We start from the raw sequence: 19,162 nt of genomic DNA on the forward strand, positions 1-19,162 counted from the left end.
TTATGAAATTCTAGATCTAAATCGGGAGAGACACGACATATCTTATCCAACATCAATATAATATATAAGGCGTAACTTTTTAAAGTTTTAACATATTAAGCCTCGACGAGAATCTAGAAATTTCATACAAATTAAGGCAATCCCAACATGTGTAAATTGACCATACTCAACTAATGCTAGAATCGTGTTGTAGCTAACACTGATTAATTTTTTTAATGAAAAGTCCGCATTCAAATGATTTTCAAGAATACATGAATCGCATCGAAAAAATTAATTAAAAATTGAAAATGAGCAATTTCGTGCCGCACTGTTTTTTTCCCGCTCTAAGGAATACCAACACAAAAGTCGTTTATCTGTATTTTCCGTGCTAATTTTAAAATTTGAGGGAACATAATTTAGGGCGAGCTCGAATTCACTTTTACTTTTCATTTAAAATCTAAAGCGCGCTTTGATTTTTTCTTTTAATTTCGAAATGCATAAGAATTTCAATAATTACAAAAATTGACACGTAAATTTACATATAATTTTTTTCATAATTTTAAGATTAGTAAAAAAATAAAAATAAAAATAAAAATAAAAACACAAACCGGCCCTGAAATTTTGCAATTTAAATACAACGCACGAGCTTCCGCTGCCCAGCTGTCTCTTGCCAATTGCCAAACAGGCAAACGCGTTCCGGCTGAGTCGACTCGTCCAGGAATCGTTCCAGCACCGAGTCAACTCAGCAAGAGTAGGTCTTCTCTCTCTCTAGATCTCGAGTCCCCCGAAACGAAACGGAACGAATCCACCACATCAACCATGCGGGCAAAATCGCCGCCGTCGTACTCCGGCACCGCCGCCGCCGCCGCCGCCGCGAAGCCGACCTCCCAGACCCCCTTCACCACCCTCTCCTACACCGCGTCCGCCTCCGCCGCCGCCGCCTCTTCCTTCCTCGCCACCCGCCGCCCCTGGCGCGAGTTCCTCGACGTCACCTCCCTCTCCCTCCCCGCCGGCTACGCCGACGCCACCGCCCGCATCCGCCGCAACTGCGACCACTTCCGCGTCAACTACGCCATGGTCGCCCTCGGCCTGCTCTTCCTGAGCCTCCTGTGGCACCCGGTCTCGCTGATCGTCTTCATCGCGGTCTTCGTCGCCTGGTACTTCCTCTACTTCTCCCGCGACAGCCCCCTGGTGGTCCTCGGTCGGACCGTCGACGATAGGGTCGTGATGGCGGCGCTCGGCCTGGTGACCGTGGTGGCTCTGGTGCTCACCGACGTGGGGCTGAACGTGCTGGTCTCGCTGCTGATCGCGGTTTTCCTCCTAGGGTTGCATTCCGCGTTCCGGAACCCGGACAGCTTGTATGTAGACGAAGAGACCACGGCCGGGGGCGGGCTGGTGTCGGTTGTCGCCGGCCAGCCAATGAGGGCCACGGCCTATACACGGATTTGAGTTGAATTCATTTGATTGTGTTGAGAGATTGTGTGGTGCTTGTTGTTCGCTTGGTGTCTGATGCAGTGTCCTTGGTTCGGCTCGAGATGCAGTTCTGGAATTTTTTTGTGGAATTTGGATCAATGTGAGAGTCTTGACAGGAATTCATGGGACTTGTGCATTGAGATTTGGCTTTGCATTGCTCGGGTTTCGATATGGCTGCTGAAAGTAGTTGCATCTTTCGATGCCGGATCTTCTGGTTCCGGACGGCGAAGAAAAGCAAGAATGGTCCCGCTGTTCGCGAGAGTGTGTTTATCGGCGAGTTCGAACCCGTTACACTGCTCATGTTCATTCGCGACACGAACCGTGTCATGCTTGTTGTCCATTTTGTAGCCCGAAAAGACAGCAAGGGATGGTCATTTTGTGGTGTCGTCTCTCATTGAACTGGTGAAGGCTTTTTGTCTTGAATTACTCAGGAAACAGTAGATGCCGATTCGACAGAGTCCAGTCTTTTTTAGTCCTTCCTACTTTCATTTGGTGTGTAAGTATTCAAAGATCTGTGATTTGATTTTTAGCATTCTGATTTCCGCACGAAGAGGGTATCATGTCGCTTTGATTGTTTCTTGTCATAATTGATGCTTAGCTTCAGATCATTCACTCCTATACTAGCCCACGGATGTTGGATTTTCGTTGTCGTGGGGTTGGTTATTGGTATGGTAATGTTGCAGCTTCATGGTCCCTGTTCAGACATTAAGTTCAGCATGATCCGAAACTGTATGGTCCGTATTTAGGAATCCAATTTAGGCGAAGAACACTTGCTTCTTGAGAATGATTGCTTGAAAGAGTGCATGTCAAATGCAAGCTAATATGCAAAATTTCCTAGGACTGCATCTTGTTTCCCGGCTTCATTTTACCGAGTTGGCGGCCAAGTAAATGGCTTAGTTTTACCTTCTGCATTTTGTTTGCTTGATGATATCTCTGAATGTTTTAAAAGCAGGAGTCTGTCTCGAATAGACAGTCTACCAATACGCAATACATGGTGCTTAGCTTTTCCTAAAGTGATATGCAAAAATGCAGATTTTCTGTAGCCTGTTTATTGATTACCTCGGTATGATACAATGCCCGAGGCTCTTCGAGCACCCGAGCACCGTGAGTCGAGCTTCAGTGGCAACGATATCATTCTTTCGACAAATGCTGTCTCTCCTCTCTCTTTACATCCCTTTGTCTTTCGCTCGACTTTCCCTGGTTAATCAACACTGTTAGATATCAAGGATCTTCGAGCTTGCTCAATATCGACAGGATTACGGTTACATGAATTTTTTCTTGATGTCCCTGAGCGACTAGCGAGTGTCCAACTAGGTGCAACAATGCAAGTACTGATGGGGATGAATTGTGAGCAACCAGAGTTACGATCTAGTCCCAAATAACGAACGAAATTTGGTATCTTTGTAGTAAGGAGGTGATAATCACGGTAACAAAAGACCGAGCTTTTCTTACTGGTGCGTAGGATTTCCGGACAATTCTCACTACAATGGTTTTGGTCGATTCTCAAGTTGAAAGCTGCTCATCCTGTCAAGCACCCAACAAAAGGAGAGCCAGATTTGAGAAAATGGTACAATCATACTATACAGGAAACGTCTTCGAAAAGTAACAAATCAAATTCTATCTCAACTTGTAACGACATGCCACAAAACAGCATATAGTGTCGTATTGACCGAGACATTGAGCATCATGTTCATGATTATGACTTTTAAGGAGTTAATTCATCAATCTATATAACCAAGAAAGGGGGAGAATGTGGGGTCATCTTATGGAGCTTGGATTTTCCGGCAATATGACAGAACCATCACGAATTCTTTGGCCGAGGTCCCGACAGACGCAGTCACCCTCTTCGACGATGCCGCGGTCCGGAACCAGAGATCGACCAGATTATTCAAGAGCAATGTTGGGAGCACGGGCTGACCCCGGCACAGTATCTCCACCTGTTTAACAAGTGATGAAATGCCATAAGAAAAGTTGGATCTCCTTACGGATGCATAAAGAATGATTAGCCCATAATTATTCTACAATAAGGCAAATCTCGGATGCATAATTCATTTTAAATATCGCTTTTGACAAGACTGATTGTTTTATAAGAGCTATCTGGATTAGGGTAATGCGAATGGTCTAAACTTGCCAATAACTTCACCATGAGGCATCCACACCTACAACTGTGAAACAAGCCCACACAAAAGATGTGACAACCAGCTAAAATACATGTCTAGCAGTGAAGGGATGAGGCTGATTTTTGGACCAGAAATTGTATTTTTTTTAACCTACCTTCGTTTAGATTATTTGCAGATTCTAGTCAGAATGACCGTGAGATGTTGTATATTACAAATCATTCTGTTACCAAAGAACTCATCATGGCACTTCATATCAGTATACAATGAAATCATCATGTTTATGACCGGTTAGATTCCTAGGGGAGCCATAAAATCTCTGTCCCTAAGAACATTCTTGAGAATTGATTAGCTTTACAAACTGCAATCAACAAATTGCTGAATACAGTGAATGCTAAAGAATTAGGGAGGCAAGAAAAGCAAACTCACTTCCTATGCAGGATTTAGAGAAAGAGAGCCATCTTATCATTGACTCATTAACTTGACTAAAATCTCCAGATTAGGCCAATGTGCGCCATCTTTTATAATATGATCAGAAATTTTACAGCTAATCCAGTTTCACCCTACTTGTGACAAATTAGCATTTAGAAAAAGAAAAACAGACATGCTCATCAAAAAGCTTAAGTTCTCTAATGATAAAGTATAGACAAGCTGACTTAAAAGAGGGTATCAAGCAACTCAAAGATAAGCATTCTCAAAAAAGAAGGCTAACCAACTTGAAATTCCATACTACATTAGTAAGTTATAAGCAAGTTTTTAGACAAATCGAATCGATATTGCAACTAGAAGCAAAGTATGTGGGTTTTCAGAGCTGAAGATCTAACAACAAACGTGTTAGTCTTTTCTTTTCATTGATAAGGAACAAACTGTGTATCACCAGTGAAACAGTAATCCTCGATTCAAGTCCAAATGCAATGGTCTCTAATCGCATACTAGTAGGTTACCGAAATATTAACGCTTCACTGCACTATATACTACCGTGCGAAATATGATGTTTATAACCTTCCTTTCATGACATCTCCGGTTTTTTAAAACTGTTGTCAGTATAAGTGCAGTTACGACAACAAATGAGATGTACCAGCTCATAGAAAAGCATGGAAAGAACGAAACTAGATTTCATCTAACAAATTGGGTAGAGCAATATCAAAACATGAATGCCTAGAGTAGGTGCTGAGGAAAGTAAAGACTCACCTCAGCTTCACTCGTAAGTTGAAGTTTCTTGACCAGGTACTTTTGGATGATCGAGACAGGGACGTTGCCATCCCTGGGGAATAAAAAAAATGTCAATGCTGAAGGAGACACTAAATCATTTTCTATCTTGGTTGGTTCATTTATTAGAACTAAAGTTATATATCACCATACCAGCCAAAAAAATTGTTAAAACGAATGTAATGAAATTAGATAGTACTGTTGCTACAGGTGCAACCCATAATTTTCATGTCATCACAACATAGCAGAGACAGTACATCATGATAAATGAAAAACTAGAAAGAAGATTATTCATGCATCTATTGAGTCGTTTCCAGGCAAACCAGAGAAGAAAATAAATGGTATCGATGATAAACTAAAAGACTCATAGCATAAAAACTAACTAGAACACAATCACCATTCACATGCAACTTAAAAGGGGGAATTGTTCATAAAGCTGATAAATAAACTTCCAGATGAATGCAAGACAATTTCAGCGATATCCTTTTTCTTGGTCATAAAATTCAGCTATATGCAAACATAAAGAAAGTGACATACTGGTACAGTGTTGTGTACTAAACGCTACTGTATAGTGTACCCAATAAATCTGTGACAGAATATGCTACAGGAGCATCAGCCACATTAATGGTTCATCATCATCTCAAATGACTTAGCTTAAATAAAATCAACCCAGGACAATGTAGAGAAGAAGGTTGCACCCACGGATATGACAGATATAAGTGATGCTAAAAGCTCAAAATCTTGCACTCCTTCAAAGCCAAAAGCAAGAAAATGGTAATTCATGACCTTCACTACCATATCAATGCACAGATAACTCCTTAAAAGGATAGTTGAACACCGATAAACAGATTAAGGACACGTGTCAAGGAGTCACTTCTCGAAGTATAGAAAAAAAACCACTTTGCCAAACAAACAGAGTACTTTATTTGGCTTACTACCTTTGATTGTTTACGGTATAAATTACATGAATGCTATTTGATACGCAAAATAGCCACCTCTACTTGGGAAAGGCATACTTCATAACAAAAGCCAAGTAGTTACACAAAGTAGCAGCACTAGTCCAATAGTCTAACTTTTCTCTTTTAGAAAGGGAATACAAAGTAGGCAAAGATGTATGAGGCTCACTATAGGAAGGACAACAAACACTGACCACAAAATAAGTATCAAATGCACACTTCACTTTCAATACAGACTAGGAAAGCAGTCAACATCCACAAGAACTTACTTAATCCTCAGGTAACAAGAAGATATCTGCGGCAAAGAAGCCTCTCCTTTCCTGTAGCCACTTTATCCTATTAGAGGCTTATTAAGAATGCAAGCTCTCATGAGAAACAAGAGACATTAAGCAACTTACAGATCTTCAGAGGCAATTAATGAAAACCATATTGGATAATTTCTTCGGTCGTGTTTGTCACTAGAAGCATCTAGCAAGAGTTGTGCTGAGGTGCTCAACTCTTCAGATGCAGCCGCTTTCTTTTGGCCTGTTGCACGCATCCTTTTACGCTTAATTGGTCCTGATAAAGGAATTCCCTTTTTGTCATCTTGGAATTTTGTTTTGAGTGCATGGTCCTTAGTTTTACTTTTAGTCAGATAGAGTCCACTTTTAGGAATGTCTGGCAGTTCTTCCTTGGCTTTCTTCTCCGGCACATGAGGCTCCCTATCAAGGGCACTAAGCGACTCCAACTTCGGAAGAGAAAGCCCATGTGAACTTGACTTTGAAGATTTAGTTCTGTTAGCAGCCTCAACAAGACAATTGAGTGGTGTCCATAAATCAAATTTGCCTTCCATTTGTTGGAAACCATCCTTTGTGTCTTCAGCAGGTTTTTTCCGGTCATAAGGCTTGTCAGGAGATGACTCCTGTTGCAATTGAATTAGGATAAAGCATTTTCAATTATAAAAAAAAGCATGTAATTTCTTCCCCTAATAAGTTCCCTTTTGACAAAGTATCTATGTGATTAATTGCTACAGAGAATCAGCTTTTGCCTGTCTTTACCTGTCCTTTATTTGTTTTATTTGAAGAATCTGGTGAGCTCGATCCCACGGCACAATCTCCTGTAGAATCTTCTTCTTTCTTATTTGGTTCCTCATAGGCAAAACTGGATGCTCGCGAACTAGCAGCTCTTCTTGTGACTGATTTTGTTCGTCTGCCAGTTAAACCACTCTGTATCGACACCTTGGGTGCGCTGACCACCAAGGAAGACAGCGATCTCTCCTTCCTTTTGATTGGGAGGGGAACTGGAGGTGTGATTTCAGGGGCTTTTACCTTTCTTCTTTTTAAAGGGAAAACTTTGGCCCTTATGTCTTGCAAATTGTGGTCAGGTCTGCATGTCATCAATCAACAAGCTTTAATGAAAAGCTTTGAAATGTGGAGAGGCGGAAAGACAAAGGAACGGGGAAAGACGCGGCATATGCACGTCTATGGAAGACACCAACCGAAGCTTTTCCACGGGAAGACACCCAAGATCAATTTTGCAGACTGGACAGCAATCCACCTCATCGTCTGAGAGCTTCTCATATATGCACTTCCTGCAAACTGTGGGGCAGTTGAAACCTTAATGTATCAGAAGCAAACTACAGCATGGTGAAAGTATTCTACCAGAGAGACTTTAAGATTGTACTTGTCCATGTTGCGAAAGCATTTTTCCCACCTCTTTTAAGAAAAGAGGATGAGGAACAAGAGTTTGGTCTTATCATATTGCCTGAGGCATGATCGGAGCATGCCCAAAGGCAACAAAATACAGAGGATGACATGCATTATTGTTCAAAAGAATATTTCTTTCTAAGAAAAGCTCCTAAATGTAATGTAAACAGGGGTTTAACCAGACAGCAATTAGAATATCCATAGGATCCAACTCAACTAAAATACTAGCTTTCTTCTATTGTATTAGTTGCCTGTGGTCGCACTGTCAATAAAAAAAATGTATGTTATGTAATTCTTTCATCTCAGCACCATTCCTTAAAATTGATCCTCCAGACATCCCTTAATAGCATATGGTGCCTAGACTTTTGGCTTCATCCTACCAAAGTAGGCATATAAGCTACAGGAGGGATTACTGCTCCTGAGCACTCTAAATGACCTAATTTTCCGAAAAAATGATGTTTACAGCTGGACATATAGAAATTGATGGGCGCAGAAATCCATGTTATGTAGCTATTGGCTCTCGTTTTGTGTAATTGCAACCTGTAAATAAATAGTTTGCGATGAGCATCAATTTCCTAAGATGGCTGACTACTTTGCTAAAACGGGAACCAAAGAAAAGTCCCCCTTGAATTTAGTCCACTAACCAATTAAGAGGAAAGAGCACGATGCAGCTCAAAACTTGACAAGATACCAGAGTTGGCTGTCAGAGATAATCGATACAGAAAGTAGCAAAAGATAATTTGCTTCGTAATAAAAACATAAAACAAGCGACGAGTTTTGCGGGACCACTGTGCTAAATGAAGCGCTGATTTAGAAGTGTAAACCTCCTAAGACCGAAACGTGCATAACTATAATTCTGGGGCAAATAAAGAGCCTGGAAAAACTTATATTCAGGACCACCTGCTTTGGTGCAAGGTAAAATTTTGCGACAACTCAAAATTTCAAAGTAAGAGTTCGATATTCCTCGTGTCTTTCCGTCTATGTATACAAGTATACAAGAGACACGATTATATCATCCTAAAAACAAAACTAAAACATATAAAATTCAAGCTAAAGCTATTGCACAATTTAAAACCAGAGGTTAGGATATTAAATCTCCTATCTTATGCAACCACAAATAGATTTCAATCTTTACATAATCTTCTTATTTCAATTTTTGTTGGTTGCAAATCACTTTTTAACTTTACAACCAGACAAGAAGCTTCAGAAGAAAGCATTGGAATTAAATGACAACGAATTCAGATCCAATAAATAAAAGTTTAAGTGCACTAAGCAATAATAACAGGCTATGGTACTCAAATGAGGTCAGTGATTCCACGAGGAGATCGCCAGTAAAAAACACAGAGCTGGGACATAACCATTTAGGGTACTTCGAAGTGATAGTAATTGAAGAAGTAGCTGGAGAGACTAACAGAATAGCTTTCACTTGATGCAGAGTATATTTTGCAGATCGACGTAAGTGGTATCACTAAGACTGATACCATCTACAATCAAAACTTCTCCATCAGTCAATCAAATTAACCAACAACAGCTTCCATCTCTCATAAGTTATTTGAAGGCACCTAATTTTCCTTCAAAGGAAAGCAATAATAGGTTTTTGACAATATATACTTGAGGAACCTCGAAGTACACTTGCATTATTACTGCATTAAAAACTCAAGGTGGAATTGAGAAAAAAAAAACCACAAAATCTAACAGCATTAGTCACGTAAAAGAGTCTTTACCAACCACTGGATATATTTCTCCAGTTCAAAATTCATGCAATTCTAAGTTGAAGACAGAGCAGATCAATACCATAGAGACAAATATCAACAACTTAAATACCCACACGAACCACATACACGGGGTTAATTGAGTAAAATAGATTTACGAAATTCCTGCAGAAAGAATACTCCAATCTCTCTCTGTTATAGCCGATTATAGCGAGCGCATAGAACTCAAAACAAGCTGGAGCAACATTAACTCGGTGCAAAAATCCAGAAGCTACAAAAATCCAATCTTCAATGCCCCCATTTGACGACACCCCAAAATGGCAAAAACCCGGATCACGTAGAGACAGAACGAGAAGCCCCACCATCACATTCCCCAAAATTAGACCAAACCCAGATCAAAACCATCGTAAAAAACGCCATCAATCAGCTCAAAGTCGAAGAATTTAAAGGGAAACTTACACGTGTGGAGGCAGAGTGATATGGTGGTAGCTTCCTTCAACAGCTTATTACAAAGAGGGCATGTCATGCATGCCTTTATCGTCTCTCTCTTCACTTTCACCGCCTGACCAGCCATTACTCCCCCTCCCTCTCCCTCTCTCTCTCCCCCCCAAGAGAAAAAAACAAAGAACTCCTCCCTGTTATCTCCGCAGCATTCGACCAAGAACCGATTCAAGAATCGATAATACCGCGGCACCCACAAAACAAGAAGCGCAAAAATCGCGACTTTCGGACAGGAAACCGCAAGAAGAGCTCGGTTCTTACGTAAAAAGAGGTGTGGATCTGAGGAAGTCAAAGAAATCGGGAGGTGGGTTCGGTCTGGTTTCACAGGAGGAGGAGGAGAATTTACGTGTTTGGGGGGTTGTTTCGGGGAGACGCTGTTTCGTGTTTCCACGAGTGACGAGCAGCACAAGGGCAAAGTAATAACCGATAAAATATTTGTAAAAAAAAAAACAAGTTTTTCTCTCGATGCGTTCTTTCTTGTGTCTGTCTGCGTACGCGTGCGTTTGAGAAGGAAACCATGCTTGGGTTCCACTTCCACTGTTGACGAATTACGCCACTTTTCACGGATCTCGTGTAGTAAAACTGTGGGGAGGCTGCGATGCAGCTGAAACAAAAAAGGCAACAAATCGGAGAACTGCAAGAGAAGGAAGTATCCTTCTCAAGATTTTGTGTTTTGTCTTTTTTTCTTTTTCATGATTATCGAATATAACTTTTCATTTACTTGAATGTGTTTTATTTTATCTTTCTGGTAAACTAAGCCGGGTTATTTGTTAGGTCGAATTTGAGACTTATATAAGATGGTTGGTGGCAAGATTGTCGCGTATAGTTATCAACGAGCGTTCGTGCATCGTAACGCGACGTGTTGATTGCCAAGTGCATCTGATTTTGAATCGAGAGTTAGTCGTCGTAAGCTCTTCGCAAGGGTTCTTGAAAGAAGCGAAAAGGGAGGATCGGTTTTGCATGGAAGGCTCGTAAGATTGGGAGGACTAATTACATCCCAAAAGATAAAATCAAAGAAAATGAAACCACGACAAAATACTAATCTTGCACATTTTTATGTTTATGCAAAGTGAAAGAAGTACGTGGATTCCTTTTACTCGTTGGAACACTATTGGTGTTCCATTAAATACGAGGTTTTTGTGTACGACTAACCCCTCTTTGTAAGTGGTGCGTTAAAAAGTTAATATACATCTTATCTTATCAAAAAAAAAAAAGAAGTACGTGGATCCGTCTATTTAATTATTTGACGGACAGTTCCATCAGGAGTCTTAAAACTGAGCTAATAGAGCATTTCAAATCTAAAGCTAGCTAATAGAGCATTTCAAATCTAAAGCTATTATTTCATTCATTCGGGCATTGAAATTTTGCACAAAAATATGCCACAATAGTTTTTCTTGAATTAAAATCCTAGATCGTTGTTTAAGAAACTGTGACGAAAAAATAATCTTGCACATTCTTATGTTTATGCAAAGTGGAAGAAGTACATAAGTTGGTCTGCTTATATATATATAAAACGAACTATTCCATTAGGGGTCCTAAAACTTAAGCTAATGGAGCATTTCAAATCTAAAGCTATTATTTCTTTCACTCGAGCATTAAAATATAGAGTGCAGTATTTCTAGAACGTGGACATATTCTTCTATGAATAATGTTTTAAAACAAACTTCAATGGCCATTTGGGAATAAACAAGCCCAATGCAAGCGCAAACCCTAAAATGTCAAAACCAGATCTGGCTTGGGCCTGCTCTGCTCTATGCAGGGCCTAGACTCAGTTACTTACATTTAAGGAAGGTCACTTATGAAACTTCATTTTTGTTTCTTGTTTTGGGATGACAACCTTAAAAAGGGCCAAGAATTATCGTACCATGTTAAATTTGGTACCATTACTTTACAAACGGTTTTTTTTAATAAAAATTTCATTTGAGTTTCTCGAGTGACTTGGCGAGCCGGAGGACCCCACGTGGCAATCTTTTTAAAATAAAATTATCCGACATGACATTTTCGGGGAATTGATTTCATAAATTAGAAGTTTCAAACTATCCATGGACCAACAACATTTGCAGCACAAGAGCTTCACCTTAACAATTAAGTAACTTCATATCCACTTCAGCAAAAAAATAGCATTTCAAGCGCAAAAGAAAACCTGGCCCTAAAAATATTTACTAGATGACATTGTTCAGGGTATAAACTTTCTCCAAATTGAGAAATTGGGACGAATTCATTAAAAGGTTTAAAGAGAAAATGGCGTAACGAATAGATGAATAAAATCGAGAAAACAGAGCAAAGAGAGGCTTTAAGGCAATTCCTCCACTGCCTTTATGTCCTCGGGCATAAAGTTGAATAGAATATAATAAATATTAAAACCATAATCTAATATATCATTGTCGAATTGTGTATAACCAATTGTGGTTGCGCCAAGTGGCGTAACACACGCGTGAGTAAGCCTTGACGTGGCGGCATCCGCCAATAATGACTTGCCATTTGTACCGTTGGTTACATCTGAAGACGGACGTGTAAGATATGTTAGCTCCTCTTATTCACTATTGTTTATTTTAGAATTTAAATTGGGTACAAATGATAGGGTACATCATTGATTGAGCAAAGTGTGCACTATAAGTTTGGTATTCCTTTCGGAACTAAAGAAATAATTTATCTTATTTTAACAAGGTAATTTAGATACATTCAATAAAACGAACTCTCGAAAAATGACAATATGAAAGAAAAAAACAAAAATCAATATTTAAGTATGTCTTTAGTTAATAAGGAGCAAAATGGGATTGGGCTAGAGACTGTGATATAGCATAAATTAAGGCTAGGGCTAGACTTTAGCTTGGTAATGAATTGAGCCCTAATTCCTCAATGACATCTTCATGCCCTCACCTACGTTGTCAAAGTCAATGGTGGTTAACGGTTGGGAAAAGCCTTTGTGCTCCAATTATTGGTGAATAGACAGTTTGAAATTGCAGAGACTTGTGTTCTTCTGTATTTCTATTAATAAATAGCAGAAGTTCCAAAAAAATCTAAAGTCGATCAATGTAATACAGCCCATATTTAGATGCTTTAATGATTTTAATTCGAACCCGTTATACCATTCTGTTTCTATAGTAGATGAAATGAAAAAAAAAACAATAAAAAAAGTTTCTTTCGTAGTCTTACATCCAACTTGAATGAAAATAATATAGTTACTATTGTGTATAATGCAATGAAATTTACTTTGTTTATGTTACAAATCATGACGGATTTATATATAGTTTGACACATTTTCCTCTATCATATAATTGTTCTTTCTAGTTCTACAATATAATATTTAATATCAAAATAAGATGTTTATAATTTGATTCAAGTCTTTTAAAATATATCTCAAATTCTTTACTTTCATTTATCAAAATGTAGACTTTTGTTTGCATAAGAAAGGCTCCTCTCGATAAAGTCAAATGCATTAAACGTGCTAAAGCCTCATTTACTACTTATGGTGCGTTTGGTAACAGGCCAAATAGTAACTGATTCTATTCTTTTATTTCAGGGAATAAAAAAAGAACAGAAATCCGTTTGGTAAATTTTTTATTCCCGGGCACAAATTTGCACAAATTTATTATCGGAATCAGTTTTGGAATAGAATCAATAAGCAAAAAAAAGTTACTTTTTGATTATGGGAACAAGAATTATAAATGGAAAAGAAATTTTTTTTTCCTCCTCCTTCTTCTTCGTTTTCTTCCTGGCTTGTGGCCGGTCATCGGCTATCGGCCACCGGCAAGGGTGTTGCGGCCCTCGCTAGATCTGGCGTGGGCGACCCTTGCCGCCGCTCTCACCAGATCCGGCGAGAGCGGCTCGTGGCTTGGGCGAGGGTCACCCTTGCCGGATCCGGTGAGGGCTAGTCGCCCTCGCCGAATCTGGTGCGGGTTGCGACTCCCTCGCTGGCCCTTGCTTGTGGCTGGTCGTCGGTGTCGGCGACCTAGCCGTGGGCTAAGGAAGCGGAAGAAGAAGAAAAAAAAATGAAAAATAAAAAAAAAGAAATATTAAAAATTCAAAATATTATTAATAAAAAGAAATTTTGTGCAGTTACCAGATCCATTTATGTTCTTTTTCTAGTCTAAGAATAGAAATCTTGGGCAGTTACCAAACGCCTTCAAATGGTTAGAAATTGTTTCCGGGAATGGAATAAAAAAGAATCATTTCTGAGCAGAAATTATATTCGAGAACAGAATGGTTACCAAACGCACCCTTACCAAACTTTCAAAAACTTTCAAAGTTGTATTTGGAAAATGCTTAATACCACGAAAAACCTTAAACTGGTACACCTGTGACAAATTTGCCCCAAACTAATATTTTGATCACTAAAAACCCAAAACGGGTACATTTGTGACAAATTTACCTTCCGTTAGTTTCTGTTAAATTGAATTAATATAAAAAAAAATCACGAAGTAGTACACCGGTGACAAATGAAGGGTAAAATATAAAAAATGGTATATCAGTTAACTGTCGCGTGTCATTTAACAAAGTAATTTAGCAATAAAATTTAACGGAAACAAATTGAGGGTAAATTTATCACAAATATACCAGTTTGGGGTTTTTAGTGGTTAAAAATTAGTTTAAGGTAAAATTATTATAGGTGTACTAATTTAGGGTTTTTCGTGATATTAGCTCTTTGGAAAAAGGAACTCTATGCTCGTTAAAGTGACTGCATTAAATGTCTGAGTCTATTTTAGTACAATATATTAGATAGATTATAGATGCCTCTCCAAGATACAGGATAAATGCTTGAGGACAAAGAATTCCTGTCATTATATATCAACTTAGTTTAATTTCTTTCCTATGCGTCAGTGGAGACATGCCCATCTTTTGCTTTCTGTTTTTGTAGTTTGCTATTGTCGAGGTTCGAACGGCGGTCACATCCCCATCCACAGGGGCATAGTCGTGTTGACTCGAGCTGATATAGTGCCAAACTCGAGAGAGCTTGTCTAGACAAGTATTGGCAAAAGCTTAAACTAGACTCGACGTCAAATGAGTTGATCTTGAGTAATTACCGAGTCGAGCCTGGGATACTCGTATATAGCTTGACTCGTTAGGGGTGAAGTGGGACAACCCGGTCTTGTTAATTTTGTGTTATTTCTCAAACCCGGCCCAAATCCATTATGGCTTTTGATGTGAAGTCCCAAACTCGTCTCAATAAAATAAACGAGTATCCGTGACTCATCATAATACTATTTGAACGAACAAATATCTTACGTTAAAAGCATAACATAACAAACCACATCAAGATCGAAAAAAATTTAAAACCTAATGATCCTCAAATGAGCAGCCATGCTTGAAATTTTGTTACGGTTTGACAAATTTATATCAGCAATATTACTCTTATTTTTAACTTGTGTATCCACAAAAGGGCTTTTCTTCGGTCCGCAGAAGGATCTGCACATAGTCCTCGTCATACCGCACTCACCTCGCCTGTGTTTGATCGATCATTCATTCCACAACAGTAGATTCATAACAAGAATTTGTTATTATTTCATAATGATGACTTCTATTATAGAAGAAGTGATCACTTATTTCTCAGCAAAGCCTTATTTTTTCTGGAACGAACATGCGAAAACTAGGAACCGGGTGCGTATTCAGTCACCACAGTTAACGAACTGGTAGTTCACTGTGAGGTGTCCTTGGTTATATCCGTTTCCGTCTGTGTCCAACGGACGGAAGATGGTGTTGTAGTCCAGATCGAGCCCCCCGTTGCTGCACTGGTCGACGATCCTCGCAGTAATTTGCGCACTGGTCCTGGTGTTCGTGATCTGCGCACAGTGGAAGTTGAGTTAATTGTCCGATTTCTCACCTCTTTAGGAGTTGCTCGAGCCATACAGGAGGTCTTAAAAACAAAGTTACGGGGCAAAAACAAATGGACTGTTTGAAATCTATGAAGTTTTCTCTTACCCTCAAGCATTTGCCACAAGCCGCTTGCCCGTGAGGCCCGACCGGCCCGCAGAAGGCGGTCCACCCGTACTTCTGCCGCCAAGCCAGCGGCTTGTTCGCGTCCCAGGTCGAGCAATAAGCGCTCACTGCATTCAAGTCCCACCCGTTCTGCGCGGGGTTGTAGTAGTGGTACGTCGCCCTAACATTGCTAGCGCTCTGAGCATCGGCTGATGAGATGGCGAGGCAAAGCAGCAACGCCAAACAAAGGCTAAGCCTCCCCATGATTTGCAAGAAGGAGTGGCTGTTTTTGCTGTGGAAGGAGATGAGCAAGAGAGCACGGGAGATTTATAGGAGACGAGGACTGCGAAATTACGACTTGCCCTTGTGAGATAGGATGAGTGACTCGATGAATTTGCTTGCGTCTTGACTTGGGACTTGACTTGAGGGGGTAACTACGTGCGGATCCTTCTTCCTTGTTCTCCATGTTTATCTCTTTTGACAGCAACAACAGGGGGGAAAAAGGAGTCTTCATTTCTGTTTTATTTTGTGAAATGAAGAAGTAATTTAAGAGATATTAAGGTTAGCTAGCTAGTGCATGTTGCATCAATGGCAGGACTCAATCTTGATTTTAACAAGTGTAAAATTAATCGAGAGTTTTATACATCATCAGAATTATAACACGTACAAAATAGCAATTGTAGAAATGCAATCAAATTAGCAGTATAGGATGTATGACTCTTGAGTCGATTAAGACTAAAGAGTCAGAAATGGGGAGCTTACAATGAACTTTGTGGCGTCTCGGAACTCGAAAGTGGAACTTGTTAATCTGTCGGCCATTTCAGAATTTTTTCCAAGAAAGTCTAAGCTGTAAAATCACATGAACGAGTGGCTTACAATGAAAAGGACACATCACATGGCATTTTCCCAAGTGAAGGACGACGAAAATTCAAGATGAGGTCGATGGATCATATCTATGGTTGCAGAAATCCGAGGGTATTGAATAGTCAGACGTTGTAGTCAGGCAACTTTTGGATTAGCCTTGGTTTATGCCATGGAATCTTCGGATCATATACAGTAGCGTGATGTGCATGTGCTTGCAGATACATGGTAAATTCTAGGAAAATCATGAAATGGTGACTTTATCCATCTTTCGACTACTCTTTTGGAACTGATGCAGAATCTATTAGTGGTACATTTTTGGATCGATTGAACAGATAGAAGTCCAAACGGAAGGCGAAACGGTGATGCGACTAGAACCGGCGGACCCGGTTGACGATATCGGATCGGGCTCAAATTCGATCGTTTGAAGCGAAACGGCAATCTGAACACAACTTACTGCCTTTGGCTATGACTAACGATGGATTTTAGCGATTCGGGATCGTTTACATGGGTTTTTATTTTACTTTAATATTTTTTTATGGGTTTTAATTTTAGGGGCAGTTTTGTAATTTTGATATTTAATGCTTTATAGTCCTAGTAGGGTTTGGTTTAGGGATATATAAGCTTGTTTTAGGGTTTTTTTGAAAGACATAATATTATCATCAATATTGAATTTCGGGATTTTTCCCTCTAAGCAAGTTTTGCTTGAATTACTCGCTGAACGCTGCGTCAGGAACCGGCATATTGACCTCCGTATACGTCCCCATCTTGGTGTGTAAAGAGGAAGGCAGAGGAACTGAAGTTTAGCAGGAACTTGAAGCTGAGCCAATCTCAGTGATAGTTTGTCCGCTGGAGTGTTCTCATCATGGAGTGTTTAGGGGATTTGGAGATTTCATGGAAACTTAGGGTTTCTTTGTTGCTAAATTTGGAAGAGTCAAGTCGATAATCGATGTGTAGTCATCGGTCAATTAAAGAACTAATTGGATTAGACAGACAATTACAATGCCCCGTGTTATTCACCACGTAATTCGAATTACTAGCATTGTCTCGGCATCGGTGGCCTTCAATCCCTCGGGGAACTTCGATCCTGCCCTTTGCGATGACAAAGAAGGTAAGAGCTTCGGTTTGTTTTTGGCGGAGCAGATGACATGTTGTGTGTTCGAAGTATGTCCTAATCAAATTTGGGGATGAAGAAGAAAAAGAAAATGGGTCCGGTGAGGTCGGGGATGGATCTCTAAAATTTAATTACGTTAAAAATGGGTTAAAAAGGATTAAATGGATTATTTTAGATCGAACCCAATTTCGAGCTGCCCAAACCCAACCTGACCTACCTATTTGATTAAGAGACACACAAACCCTAATTGTTCACAACCCGAAAAGAAGAAACATAAGCCCAAAATGAAGAAAGTCCGGAGGCCGTAGACTTCTAACGAATTGGAAGGGAAAATTGTCCAAAAGGTCCTCAATCTATTGCACTTTTGCCAATTCAATCCTAAACCTTTTAAGTTTGCCAATTTAGTTCTAAACCTTTTCACTTCTTGCCAATTGAGTCCATCCGGCCAATTTTGGTTGACCGCCGCCGGCCAACGCTAACGTGACAATTTTTAAATATATATATTTTTCGAATTTTTTTAATTTTTTTTTGCCTACTTCCCTTTGGCCGGTCGCCGGCCGACGAGGTTGACGTCGTTGGCCTATAGCGAAGCTCGCCCCCGCCGGCCACTAGCGAGGGCGAGCCTCGCCCGCTGCTGCCAGGCCAACCTTGCCCAGATCCGACGAGGCCTACCCTGCCGTCGTTGGGCGAGGTGAAACCCAGCGATAGCGAGATCGAGCCTCGCTCAGCGACGGTGAGGTCGAGCCTCGCCCAGTGACGGGAGGCCGACCTCGCCGTTGCTGGGTTTCACCATGCCTAATGACGGCGAGGCCGGCCTCGCTTTGGTTGGGCGAGGCTTGACCTTGCCGTCGTTGGGTTTCACATCGCCCATCGACGGCAAGGCTGGCCTCGCCTTAGTTGGGCGAGGTGAACCCAGCGAGGCCGGCCTCTCCGTTGCTGGGCGAGGTCGGCCTGGCAGCGGTGGACAAGCTTCGCTAGAGGCTGGCAAGGTCGACCTCTCCGGCCCGCGCCTCTGGCTGGTCGTTGGATCGGCCAGAGGGAAGAAGGCAGAATTTTTTTTTAAAAAATTCGAAAAAAAATTTAAAAATTGCCACATCAGCATTAACAGAACGGTCGGCGTCATTCGGCGGCCACGTCAGCGCTGGCTGGCCAAAATTGGCTGAATATACTCAATTGGCAAGAAGTGAAAATGTTTAGGACTGAATTGGCAAACTTAAAAGGTTTAAAACTGAATTGACAAAAGTGGAATAGGTTTAGGACTTTTTGGACAATTTTCCCCGAATCGGAATGTGAGCCAATTGATGATGATGATGCTCTACTAAGTAGGAAGTAAATGTGGTTGGACTTTTTATACTCACTCCTTATGAAATGCTAGACATGCTCAAGAAAATGTTTGCCGAGTTGAGAAATGTTTCTTAAATGAATGAGCTCAAAAGAGATATTTCCTTGGTTAAACAATAGGAAATTTTGCAAAAGAGGAAAATTTATTTAAAAAGTCATAAACTTATCGCATTTTTGCCAATTCATTCATAAACCTTTTAATTATGCTAATTAAATCTCAAACCTTTTCACTTTTAGTCAATTGAGTAAATCCGATCAATTTTGGCCGAAAATCGTTGACATGGATGCTGACCGTTCT

The 19,162-nt window shown here is 40.3% G+C and overlaps 3 protein-coding genes across 3 annotated transcripts; 1 reads left to right on the top strand and 2 right to left on the bottom strand.

Annotated features, from left to right (window-relative positions):
* The first annotated feature begins 684 nt into the window (after positions 1–684).
* On the top strand, positions 685–2,002 carry LOC115680914 (PRA1 family protein E-like). The gene has a single exon (XM_030604752.2). It carries the CDS (start codon positions 799–801, stop codon positions 1,426–1,428), a length of 630 nt encoding a protein of 209 aa, XP_030460612.1. The 5' UTR covers positions 685–798; the 3' UTR covers positions 1,429–2,002.
* A 1,005-nt stretch (positions 2,003–3,007) lies between these two features.
* LOC115680987 (E3 ubiquitin protein ligase DRIP2-like) lies at positions 3,008–10,128 on the bottom strand. The gene is made up of 7 exons (XM_030604831.2): positions 9,591–10,128; positions 7,212–7,311; positions 6,772–7,099; positions 6,133–6,635; positions 6,004–6,054; positions 4,761–4,833; positions 3,008–3,389 (listed from the first exon to the last, which is right to left on the bottom strand). Exons 1-7 carry the CDS (start codon positions 9,703–9,705, stop codon positions 3,216–3,218), a joined length of 1,344 nt encoding a protein of 447 aa, XP_030460691.1. The 5' UTR covers positions 9,706–10,128; the 3' UTR covers positions 3,008–3,215.
* Positions 10,129–15,110: 4,982 nt separating this feature from the next.
* On the bottom strand, positions 15,111–15,859 carry LOC115680991 (barwin-like). The gene is made up of 2 exons (XM_030604834.2): positions 15,552–15,859; positions 15,111–15,412 (listed from the first exon to the last, which is right to left on the bottom strand). Exons 1-2 carry the CDS (start codon positions 15,810–15,812, stop codon positions 15,239–15,241), a joined length of 435 nt encoding a protein of 144 aa, XP_030460694.1. The 5' UTR covers positions 15,813–15,859; the 3' UTR covers positions 15,111–15,238.
* Between the last annotated feature and the right edge of the window lie 3,303 nt (positions 15,860–19,162).

Source organism: Syzygium oleosum, unplaced genomic scaffold, assembly GCF_021117445.2.
Source record: "Syzygium oleosum isolate NSW1041296 unplaced genomic scaffold, Sole_v2.1 Sole_v2.03, whole genome shotgun sequence".
Lineage (NCBI taxonomy): Eukaryota > Viridiplantae > Streptophyta > Magnoliopsida > Myrtales > Myrtaceae > Syzygium > Syzygium oleosum.

Bases quoted from the DNA above. Each gene is read 5' to 3' on its own strand.
- LOC115680914 (XM_030604752.2), top strand. From the start codon at position 799: ATGCGGGCAAAATCGCCGCCGTCGTACTCCGGCACCGCCGCCGCCGCC.
- LOC115680991 (XM_030604834.2), bottom strand. From the start codon at position 15,812: ATGGGGAGGCTTAGCCTTTGTTTGGCGTTGCTGCTTTGCCTCGCCATC. The intron at 15,413-15,551 runs GTAAGAGAAAAC...CACTGTGCGCAG, and splicing joins CTTGTGGCAAATGCTTGAGG to ATCACGAACACCAGGACCAG.
- LOC115680987 (XM_030604831.2), bottom strand. From the start codon at position 9,705: ATGGCTGGTCAGGCGGTGAAAGTGAAGAGAGAGACGATAAAGGCATGC. The intron at 7,312-9,590 runs GTAAGTTTCCCT...ACTGCCCCACAG, and splicing joins ATCACTCTGCCTCCACACGT to TTTGCAGGAAGTGCATATAT. The intron at 4,834-6,003 runs GTAAGTTCTTGT...TTTATTCCCCAG, and splicing joins TCTTGTTACCTGAGGATTAA to GGATGGCAACGTCCCTGTCT.